Source organism: Podarcis bocagei (genome assembly GCF_964188305.1).
Source record: "Podarcis bocagei genome assembly, chromosome: 7".
NCBI lineage: Eukaryota > Metazoa > Chordata > Lepidosauria > Squamata > Lacertidae > Podarcis > Podarcis bocagei.
Window position 1 is genome coordinate 16,193,445 of NC_138132.1, and position 11,919 is coordinate 16,205,363.

At 45.2% G+C, this 11,919-nt stretch overlaps 1 protein-coding gene across 1 annotated transcript; it reads left to right on the forward strand.

Annotated features, from left to right (window-relative positions):
• The first annotated feature begins 3,474 nt into the window (after positions 1-3,474).
• On the forward strand, positions 3,475-11,298 carry LOC308590152 (phospholipase A2 inhibitor gamma subunit B-like). Its single transcript, XM_081199914.1, has 6 exons — positions 3,475-4,176; positions 5,770-5,870; positions 6,491-6,607; positions 6,797-6,949; positions 9,274-9,414; positions 10,154-11,298. Exons 2-6 carry the CDS (start codon positions 5,822-5,824, stop codon positions 10,300-10,302), a joined length of 609 nt encoding a protein of 202 aa, XP_081056040.1. The 5' UTR covers positions 3,475-4,176; positions 5,770-5,821; the 3' UTR covers positions 10,303-11,298.
• Positions 11,299-11,919: the final 621 nt, after the last annotated feature.

The following is an 11,919-nucleotide window of genomic DNA, read 5'->3' on the forward strand; positions in this document are numbered from 1 at the left end:
TCAGTTGATTGCAGTGGGTTTTGTTTGTGAGAGGGTGGGGTTGTTGGGTCAAGTTAGCCACATCAGTTTGCATGCTGTTGGTGGGTTTATGTTGTCGTCTTGTTGGGCTGTGTTTAGCAAAGGGGAGCCTCACCGGGGTGAAGGCATCTTTTTCTTATTTGTCCCTGTGTCTGTTTCAGTCCACACCCAGCCCAAAGTGCACACCAAGATACCCAAAACATTACTAAGTTCCTCCTCTGGGCTCTGAGCCCAACATCCCGGATCCCACAGACAAGGGTACCATCAAAACTAAGCCCATTAGTGTATCAAAGCAGGCATATAGGAGCATCTATGAGATCATAGCTATAGCAACTTCCAATTACGGTAATTGAAGGGTCACCTTGCCAAGAGGGTTTAAGCACAGCTTCCAGAGCAGATCAGCTTTGGTACAACACAAGCCTTCCCTTGCCTGATTCAGGTATCACTTTAAACAGCCTTGACTGTCTCCAAAGAATCCTGGGAATTTTGCTTTGTTAAGAGTGCTGGGGGTAGTGCGGAGCTACAGTTGTCAGAGGGCTTTGTCCGTCAATCCCACCTCCCAAGGAACTATGGGAATTGCAGGGCAATTGCTGTGCCTGCAATTTGCAGCTAACTTTCTCAGGAAATAACCGTGGTAGGCGATGAAGTTACTGGGCATACCAACACATTGCTGGGCCTGAATGGTATTGTTATAAGAAAAACTGCTCCCTTTGCCTCATGGGGTATTCCAGAGACCATACACAGTCCTTAAGTGGGTTCCCTATCGGTAGGAGAAAATAGCAGAGGCCAACCAGAGTATATTGAAAAGCAAAGAGGCTAGTAAGCCTGATCTTTCTTCATGGAACTGTTGCAGCAGGGTCCCCACTCACCACATGCAGGAGGGAGGAGAACCCTGAACAATGGTGCGCAAGCCCTTATATAGACTTTTGAAATTGCCCACCCTGTAGCCCAAGACCACCCCCTAAAACATCATACATACATCACAGAAGGAGGGGGTCTACAGCAGAAACCCTGTTTGGCAGAATACCTGATAATGGTCACTCACTGCATTACCAGGGCAGCCTGGCCATTCTTTTGTGATGCTTAATACTTTAGTTCCTGAATCCAGGTCACAGGCTCACTCTATTCCTACACAAATATGCCCTTAAGACAGGATTTGCAAGCAAAAAGACATTGGGAAAGCTTTCCCCATTTGCCTCCCTTACTGTAGAGGAATATTTGAAGTCATTGGGAAAGTCAAAATGGCTTCAGGATTGCTCTCCCATACTATTTCAGACACATGGTTCATATATTTAGACATGCGTGCATTTATGAATATTTATTCTACACCTGAGACCTTAAAATTCTTATAACAGTATCCACTTGAGAGTTTTTTTAAAAAAACTTCAGATGTGAATATTGTCAATATGAACTGCCAATTCCATAATGCCTTTATATAAATCATACCTGGGATACTGTATACAGCTGGGGGTCACTGCATTGCACGGCACTACAATGGATGCCAACCATAAATTAAAGAACAGAGCCTTAACAACAAATAAATAGGTAAACATCTGCTTAATGATTCATTGCTGGTAAATTCCCCTGGTTGATGATTTTGTCATATGCAAATATGCATTATGCAAGTTTCGGGTTGCACAACTCAGTATTTGACTTTGCAGTGCTCTGTTGCTGTACAATTTAATTATGGGTCTATGATACCAATGTTAATATTTTTAGCCATTTTAGGGAGATTAATGGCACAATGTGACTGAAGGGCAGAAAGGACGATTAAAGCCATTGTCACGGGCCCTTCTCAGGGTGATCCTATTTTTGCAGACTATGGGCACATCCCTATGTGCATATGAGCCAACTCCTAGGGGCCAAGGTCCCTTCACCCACCATAATATATTTGAGGGGACGAGGGGACGAGGGGCAATGTTGATTGGCATTGCCATTCAAATGGTGTGCATGTGCCACCATTTGGTAATGGGGCTTACCTGCCCCCCCCCCAATATTTTATTCACGGAGACCCTGCTTTTGCGCATCCAACACACATTTAAAGCACATAACCTCCCAGAGAATCCTGGGAGCTGCAGTTTGTGAGGGATACTGGGACCTGTAGCTCTGTAAGGGGCAACTACAGTTCCCAGGATTCCTTGGTGGAAGTCATGTGTTTTAAATGTTCATTGGATGTGCTTTAAATGTATGGTGAGCAGGTGTGAGCTGGCGGCAACTGACCAGAAAGGAGATGAAGAAGAAGAAGAAGAGTTTGGATTTGATATCCCACTTTATCACTACCTGAAGGAGTCTCAAAGCGGCTAACATTCTCCTTTCCCTTCCTCCCCAACAACAAACACTCTGTGAGGTGAGTGGGGCTGAGAGACTTCAGAGAAGTGTGACTAGCCCAAGGTCACCCAGCAGCTGCATGTGGAGGAGCGGAGACGTCAACCCGGTTCACCAGATTACAAGACTACCGCTCTTAACCACTACACCACACTGGCTCCCAGTGATCTTTTGGGTCCCTGTGATCTTTTTGGATCTTTTGGGTCCCAGTGATCTTTTGGGTCATGGTGGACAGGTTGATGAAGACTTTGATCCAGTAATTGGCAGCTGTGAAAAGGAAGAATGCCACTCTAGGGATCATCAGGAAAAGGACCGAAACTGCCAGCAATGAAATGCTTTCATTCAAATCTATGCCACTGCCACACTTGGAATATTGTGGCCACGTCTCAGAGTATGCTAGAGCTGGAAAAATGCAGAAAAGGGCACGCAAAATTATTCAAAGGCTGGAGCAACTCCCCTAGAATGGACATTTGATGACTGTCATTGAGTGAGAGAGGCGAAAAAAGGTAGATAAGATGGGTGTGTGATAGCATACCCCTCAAGTGTCTAAATTTTCCTGGGACTTCCCAAAATTTGATCCTGATTTGATGTCCCATTTCCCCCCTCCAGCATAACCACTAAGCTCGGGGAGGAGGACGAGCGCATATTTTGGTGCCATGAATCAGCTGGCTCCAGTGGGCTGAGCACTGCACCAAAAGACGCATGCATTTTGGTGTGGTGCACTCACGCAAGCCAAAAGACCCACATATTTTGGTGCAGTGTGTCTTGATTTTCATCAGAGTAATGTTGGAGGGTATGGATAAGAGGTTCTCTCTCTCTCTCTCTCTCTCTCTCTCTATCTATCTATCTATCTCTTAATCTCTCATAGTACTAGGACAGGGGATAGTCCAGTGAAGCTGAATGCTGCAATATTCAAAACAGAGAAAAAGATGTAGTTTTTTTCTCACAATGCAGCATTAAAACTATGGGGTTCCACAAAATGAGGTGCCTGCCAAGTTGGATGGATTTAGAACGCGATTATACAAAAACATGGAGGACGAGGCATTGAGTGGCGGCTAGTCCTGGCTATATACTTTCAGGATCAGTGAGAGTGTGCCTCTCTGAATGCCATTTGTTGGGGAACAACAGCAGGAGAGGGCTACTGTGCTCATGCTTTGCTTGTGCGTGTCCCCCAAGCATCTGATTGGCCACTGTGGGATACAGAATGTTGGACTGCATGGGCCATTGGTCTGATCCGTCAGGGCTCCTGATGTCATTAAGGCATTCTACAGCCTCAGTGCTGTGACAGAAAAAGTCATGCTGGCAGGGAGGTGATGAGAGTTGTAGTCGAAAACATCTGGAGGCCAGCAGGCTGGTGACAGCTGCTCTAAAGACCCCCACAAAGTCCATATGTGTCACCCAGAATTGGCCTAGAATGGAAGACGAGTTGGGATGCTGCTTCGCAGGTGGTATTTCAGGGCAGCCCAAACCACACAGACAATTTTTCAGGTGGGTTTTGCACAAAGGTAAGCCTTGCAGTCAAGTCACAGCTGTCCGGGTGAAGCAAAACGAGAGCACGCCAAGGAGTTTTTCTATCTCCTGATGCATCGCCTCGTGCTCTTCCTGAAAAGAACAGTGGGTTCCCACCCAGAAATTTATTTCTTATTTCCTTCTTCGTTGAGATGGAAGGGAGTGTCCCAGCTGGGTGATGGATAGCTGGGAGGAGAAACTGAGGAGGGAAAAATGACATTGCATCTCTACTATAAATAGCCCAAGGAATGGTGCACATTCACTCAGCCTACGCAGTTGACCTTTGGCAACGATCGCCTCTGCTGCAGCTGCTTGGAGCCCCAGGTAAGCTCATCCTCCCAAAGAACAACAGGACCGGCCTTATACTGAGCCAGACCATTGGCCCATCTCTCTCAGTGTTGCCTACACTGGCTGGTTTCAGCTCTCCAGGCTTTCAAGCAGAGGTCTTCCCTGGAAATGTTGAGGACTGATCTTGAGGCCTTCTTTGTGTTTTTCATGCGGTCTACCACTGAGCTTTGTCTCTCCCTTTCTTTTATATCCTTCCCTTTCTCCAAGGAACTCTTGGTTCACCCCCACCCCCCACATTTTATCCTCACAACAACCCTTTGGAGGTAGGTTAGGTTGCATGGGTTACCAGTTTGCTACCAGGCCAGGTTCAAGGTTATTGTGTTAAATCACAAAGCCCTAGAAAACTTTGGCTCAGTTTGGTCCCAAAGTACCTTAAGGACTATGTGATTCCTTAAGTTCGAACCTTGATCTTTAAGGTCTACTGTTGGCCCACTTTGGGTGGTCCCACATGCCAGCTGGCCTTTAAGGTAAGGTAAAGGGACCCCTGACCATTAGGTCCAGTCGTGGCCGACTCTGGGGTTGCGGTGCTCATCTCGCTTTATTGGCCGAGGGAGCCAGTGTACACGTTCCGGGTCATGTGGCCATCATGACTAAGCCGCTTCTGGTGAACTAGAGTGGTGCACGGAAACACCATTTACCTTCCCGCCAGAGCGGTACCTATTTATCTACTTGCACTTTGACGTGCTTTCAAACTGCTAGGTTGGCAGGATCAGGGACTGAGCAACGGGAGCTCACCCCGTTGCAGGGATTCGAACCACCAACCTTCTGATTGACAAGTCCTAGGCTCTGTGTGTGTAAAGTCCCTTCACTGTAGAGTTCCCTGCCAGCATCTCTGTCTACTTTCAAATGTCTGCTGAAAACCATACTGTTTAGATACTCCTTCTGAATGTGAGGTTCTTTGCAAGCACCTTTTATGGATGTGTTTGGTGTTCTTTCTTTCTTTTTTTCATTGCAGCATTAGGTTTTTAGGCTGCATACCACCTTGGCTCTATGAAAGTGCAGTCTATAAACAGTTAAAGAAACAAATAAATTCATGGGGAGGAGGCAAGGCAGTGCTGAGAGTGCAGGGGGATCTCTGGGCAGCAGCTCCATGGGCTGCAAATTTGGAGCTTCTCCTGAATTGTGCCTGCTCTGCCACATCACAGCAAATGCAGCTCCAACCAGGAGGGGGCCACCATTGCCCTATGCTCCCATGGATTTAATAAGTTGGTTTTTGTTTTTTAAAAAAGTAATGGATCTGGGTGTCACTACTGAGGTGTTACTGCTGCGCAGCACTTTTCACAGGATGAAAAGATCGCACAAAAAACCTGGTGGGATTTTATTTCTTAAGCTTTGGACAGCATTCACCATCCATGCCAGTTCAGGAAATGTGAGTGTCTTGATTTATAATGGTATGCTACCACTTCTCCTTCTCTGGCACAATGTAATGCTCCCCTGCTGTAGTTTTTAGCTTCAATTCATTATGCTTCAACTAAACTTTTTTTTAAAAAAAAGAAAGAAAGATGGTACATAGAGTTTATATATAAATAATTGGTTGCATGATCTGTTTATTTCTGATCTCCCTTCTAGGCAACTCTGGTGAACTGAGTGTTTTGCACCTCTTTGTAACAGAAAAATCACCATGTGGTCTATCCTTGGTTGCTTCCTCCTCGGTGCTTTCCTAGCTACAGGTGAGGAGATGTCTTACCAGTTTATGGAACTGTTCTGGGTTCTGGGTTCAAGAGTTGGTAGCTCCTGAGATAACAACAAAACCCAATGCTTCTTTTTCCGGAGTCAATAGATTTGCTGATGGCATAAAACTAACATCTCAACCCATTCTGAGAAATTTGTGCAAGAAACTAGCCACCATTCTGAATATTTTGAATGTTATTCCCAGGTGGGATGGAGCATGGAATGGGACCAGAGAGATGGATAGCAAACCTACAAGTTCTCAACCAACAGCAGCAATGAAGTGCTCTCCAGATATTCCTGGACCCTGGACCCCCAGCTTTCATCAACCCTAGTCAGTTTAGTAATTGATCAAGAATGGAGTTGTAGTCCAAATCATCTGGAGGTGCCCTATTCCAGATCCACCTATGTCATGAAATATTTGACTAAAACAAAGCCAAAACACATGCCTTTGCTTGTGTTCCTCTCTTCTACCCCTTGCTTTTGCCAGATTCTTCCTCCTTTGTCATTTATCTGTGACACTCTGTAAAGTGTGGATTGCATAACAATGGCAAAAATAATCATCTAAATTGTGGGCACAATTCTATGAATAGTAAAAACAGCTAAGTGTTTGTTTCTCCAGGTACTTGTCTTCAGTGTGAGGTGTGCTATGGTGGAGGCAGCAACTGTACTGGTAAAATGAAGACTTGTGGTGCTGGTCAAGATACCTGCATTATCAGTCTGATGGAGTATTCACAACGTAGGTATTCTTGAGAGTCTTGGGCTGAGATATCACATAGGTGCTGTGCTGAAAATTTCATATGCTGAATATTCATTGGGTGGATGCGGATGAAGCAAAAACTATGTCTGTGTAGAAATTTATTCAACATTATCAGGGGGGGGGGGGCTATTCTTGACTCAACCTTTCCCTTCTCAATCACCTGTGCAGCTCCCACAACAATCACATTTGTTGCTAAGGACTGTGGCTCATCCAGCTTCTGCAAAATTGGTGCTGAAGAGATAAATCTTGGGAGTGGAATGCAAGTGAGATCAAATACCGTCTGCTACAAGGAAAATCAAAGTGGAACAGTCTCACTTCCTGGTATGTACTGTCTTGTCTATAAGATCTAGAAACTTGCATGGCTGCCCTCTAATTGTGACCCCCTAGTTCTCCAACATAGCTACAATTCCCAGAGTGGTTTAACAGTCTGTTCCTCTTCTTAGGGAAATCTGAGAACTGTAGCTCTGTGAGGGGAGTACAGAAGTTGCCTGGCAACTCTCAGCATGCTTAGAAACTACAGTTCCCAGGACTCTTTGGGGGAAGCCACGACTGTTTCAAGTGTTATGATACTGCTTTAAATGTATAGTGCAGATGGGACCCTAGATTCCCATAAAGAATAATGGGCTCAGCCCATTATGTAGGAGCAGCCAATGTTGAACCCTATTGACACCAACATTGCTGCCACTTATCAAGATGGTGGCAACAAGGTTGGGATGGTGCAGGTATACCTGCACAGACCCAACCTCACCACAGCCCTGACCCACCAGCCCTGCACAGTACTAGTAAGCATCAGCAACAACAGTATAGGGATGATGGCTCCACATCAACACCCTCCCACTGCAGCCACTTCTGCTTATAAGCCTTACAGCCTTGGAGCCATCTTTAAGAACTCAGCAGCCACAGTAAGCCTCCTTTCACTGAACCGAGAACTGACTGGCAAAACAGGAACTCAACTTCCTAGTGGAATTAAAATAAAATTGCCCTGTGGAGTTAAATTTAATAGACTGGGGCATCACACTGAGACAGATTTCTAATTTGCCAATACCCTCCGATCTGAATGCTCTGCCCCCTAACCCCAGGGATGGAGAAACCGTGCCTCTGCAGTTGAAGTTGGACTTCAACTCTCATCAGCCTCAGTGGGTATGGTCAATGGTCAGAGATGTTAGGAGTTGTAGTCCAGCAACACCGGAAGACCCCAGGTTCTCCACCCTGGCTGTAACTCTGTGCTTGTTTGTTGTCACTTCTCAGTGGGGAGGGAGCTTTAGTCCATACAATCTTAAGAACATAAAAAGAGTCCACTGGATCATGACAATGGCCCATCTAGCCCAGCATACTTACAATCACCATCTAGGTGCTTGTGAGAACCAGTGGCGTAGCGTGGGTTGTCAGCACCCGGGGCAAGGCAAGTAATTTGTGCCCCCTAACCCGTGGATTTGCGCCCCTAACCGGTGGATTTGCGCCCCCTAACCCCCAGATGTTGCGCCCGGTGCAGCCGGGCCCCCCCCCTGCACCCCCACGCTACGCCACTGGTGAGAACCCCCAAGGACCTGAACACGAGAGCACTATCCCCTCCTGTGGTTTCCAGCAAATGGTATTCAGAAGCTCTGAGGATGGATATAGAACATAGGCGTCATAGCTATTGGCCACAAAAGCCTTGTGGTCTATGAATTTATCCAATCCTCTTTTAAAACCATCCAGGTTGATGGCCATGACTGTCTCCTGTGGCAGCGGGTGGCACTGTGGTCTAAACCACTGAGCCTCTTGGGCTTGCTGCTCAGAAGGTCAGCGGTTTGATTCCCCACAATAGGGTGAGCTCCCGTTGCTCTGTCCCAACTTCTGCTAACCTAGCAGTTCGAGTACATGCCAGTGCAAGTACATAAATAAGTACCGCTGTGGTGGGAAGGTAAACAGCATTTCCATGCACTTTGGTTTCCGTCATGGTGTTCCATTGTGCCAAAAGCAGTTTAGTCATGCTGGCCACATGACCCAGAAAGCTATCTGTGGACAAACGCCAGCTCCCCTAGGCCTGAAAGCGAGATCAGTGCCGTAACCCCATAGTCACCTTTGACTGGACTTAACCATCCAGGGGTCCTTTACCTCCTTTACCTTTTTAACGGTGCTGCATGAAAAAGTGCTTCATTTTATATGTCCTGAATCTTTCAAATCTTCAAATGTTCTGAATCTTTACAAATTCAGAACATTAATATTTAGTATTTAATTCCTCTGGCGAGAAGCCAAGTTACAGGGAACCAGGCAGAGGGTCTTCTCGGTAGTGGCGCCCTCCCTGTAGAACGCCCTCCCACCAGATGTCAAAGAGAACAACAACTACCAGACTTTTAGAAGACATCTGAAGGCAGCCCTGTTTAGGGAAGCTTTTAATGTTTGATGTATTACAGTATTTTAATATTTTTTTGGAAGCCGCCCAGAGTGGCTGGGGAAGCCCAGCCAGATGGGCGGGGTATAAATAATAAATTTATTATTATTATTATTATTATTATTATTATTATTATTATTATTTATTTTTCATCAAAAGAGCTGAGGATAATGAAAAGAGTTGCTTCTTCCACAGCCCCCTATTGTTTCAGAGCTGAGGCCAGGCATTGGTAACAGACACCTGATGGCTGACCTTCCATTTCTCTCCATAGTGCTGCCACCACCAGACACCAAACCCAATGGTCTCCAGTGTCCTGGCTGTGTTGGGATGTTTTCCACCAAGTGCAATGAAAAGCCTGTTGCCTGCAATGGAGAAGAGACCAAGTGCATCAACATTGCTGGGAACGTCACAGGTAGAGAGATTCAGTGTTTTCAAAATTGTCTTTCCATCATCCTGATCTTCAAATATGCTGAAGAGTGGGGTAACCAGAGTGATCCCCATGGCAACTCCATAACCACCTGGTTTAGGTAGGCTGCTAACCCAGCAGTTTGAAAGCACATCAAAGTGCAAGTAGATAAATAGGTACCGCTCCGGCAGGAAGGTAAACAGCATTTCCATTCATAGCTCTGGTTTCACCAGAAGCGGTTTAGTCATGCTGGCCACATGACCCAGAAAAACTGTCTGTGGACAAACGTTGGCTCCCTCGGCCAGCAGAGCGAGATGAGCACCGCAACCCCAGAGTCATTTGAGACTAGACTTAACTGTCAAGGGTCCTTTACCTTTACCTTTTTTAGACTAACATGTGGGTTAAAGCAGCTATTCTCCAGTTTTCATGCTTCTCAAAATTTTGCATAGAATCCTCAGCTTTTTTTTAAAAAAAAAGTACCTGTAAAGTATCTGTAAAATTCATACAGATTTTTTTTTAATTTTAATGCATTGAAAAAGATCTGCAGAATGACACAGAAACAGGAAAAAAAGCTTATGAATACATGAGATGATAACATGAACCAGAAATTGACTGTGACCCATCCTTTGCTAATCCACATTTTCTCCAAAATTTCATTTTAAAAGGGTGGTGGCAACTATAGTGGGCAGAGAGAGCTGTTCATTGCAGGCTTGATACTGACCAACATGTTGGCCATTTCTTGCAGTGGTTCAGACCATGGATGTTTCCTTAAAGGGATGCGCTAATGAGGCTTCCTGTACCATGCTCAAATTGGGGCCAATAAAGTTTGCAGGAATCAGTACGGATCGGGCTACGGCTGAGTGCAGTGCAGCTGTTTCCACCAAAGCTCGTTAGCCAGCTGACTCTTACATCGCAGAATGTCATTGCCGCACCACATCTTTCTTGTCTAAATGGCTTGCCCTTCTTCGCATGCTTTCTTATTGATTAGTTGATTAGCTTCTCCCAAAATCATATCAAATCAAAAAATAAATAACTGAAGAACTTGATTATAAATAAATCCTTGCAGTGCAATACCTGTGTCCACCACTTGAGGCAGCATATGCTCCTTTAGAATGAACCCACTAATATAATAGAGAGGGAGATATTTTGTGTATGGCAGTTTAAACTCTTCCTTGAGTTTAAAAATCAAGTGGGCAAATGACCAGATCAACAGGGAATCACATTGGATATTCTCTCTGTGTGTGCGAGATTCATTTGTTCCAGAAACAGAGAATTCAGAAGTTTCAAGAAGCAGAAGAATGCTGAGATTGTTTTGTCTATGCCAGGACATTTTCTGTGGGAGCTTTTTCTTTGGACATGAGCAGTGTGACCAGAAGCACTGATAACAACAGTTTTGTGTAACTTGTTGTAACTTGTTGTGAGTCTTTTGCTTATGCCTTGTGATGAGAGAAGCAGAGTGAGTGTCTTGGACTCTTGTTGGATTCTAAACCTGCCTTGACAGTGGTGAATGTCTGTATATCTTTGCTACCAATATGCTTTTATGCCTGTCAAGTAAACCTCTACACTTGACTGAATCTTTAAGGCATCCATGAGTGTTTATTGCCTACTTTGTGTACCTTCAACCCCAAAGATGCTTCCAAGGAAGGAGCTACGTTGAGATGTAACCCTGCTGGGTATGGATACTGACACACACACACAGCGAAAGTGATGCTGGACCCAATCCTTCTAAATCATCCATCAGAGGTTGATGGATTGATCCAACAAATCAAAGGTAGCCATGAGACTTAATAATAATTTATGGAAGGCAATGTCCCAACTTAAGAGGGAAATATTTTCAGTGCAAATTCTCTGCAACAAAATACTGGTGGATTGGGGAGGGCCACTTTTGATTATAAAATGTGCATCTGAACATACGCAAGATGCACTTTCTCAAGAGTAGCAAAATGTATGTGTGTGCCAAATGTCCTTAACCATGTGCAGAGTGTCTTTGATCAGGTATGATCCGGCCAATGATAAGCAACATCTGGAGAGCTGGTGGTTAACCACCTTTGAGATAGAGGCTTCCATCAAATATCAAAGGGTCTCCAAGGTGGGCTAACTGGCAGTGGTGGGCATGTGTGACAACAGCTGCACTCCAATCTGTGTCAAAAGGCTCAGGGAGGCCGTTTAAATTTCCCACAAGTCCCTGGGCTAAGATATGACACCACAGAGGCATTATGGAAAATTTAAATGGCAGCTCCCAGAACCAACTGCCTGGTGCTAATGGCAGGAAGATATTTTGAAGAAGTTTGCTCTGCTCTGCTGGAGAACAAAGTTCCCGGCAGGTGAACATTGCTGACATGAAAGAAAACCGCCAAACTGCAGACAGATAGGCATTGGAAGCCTTTTGTGCTGGGACTCTTCAAAACTGATTACGAAGAGGAAGCAAAAGGTAAATAAAAAAAGTGGAGACCAAAGGAATTTACTGTTACGGAAAAGGAGCAATGCGGCAGTGAGTTGCAGCTGGCTGGA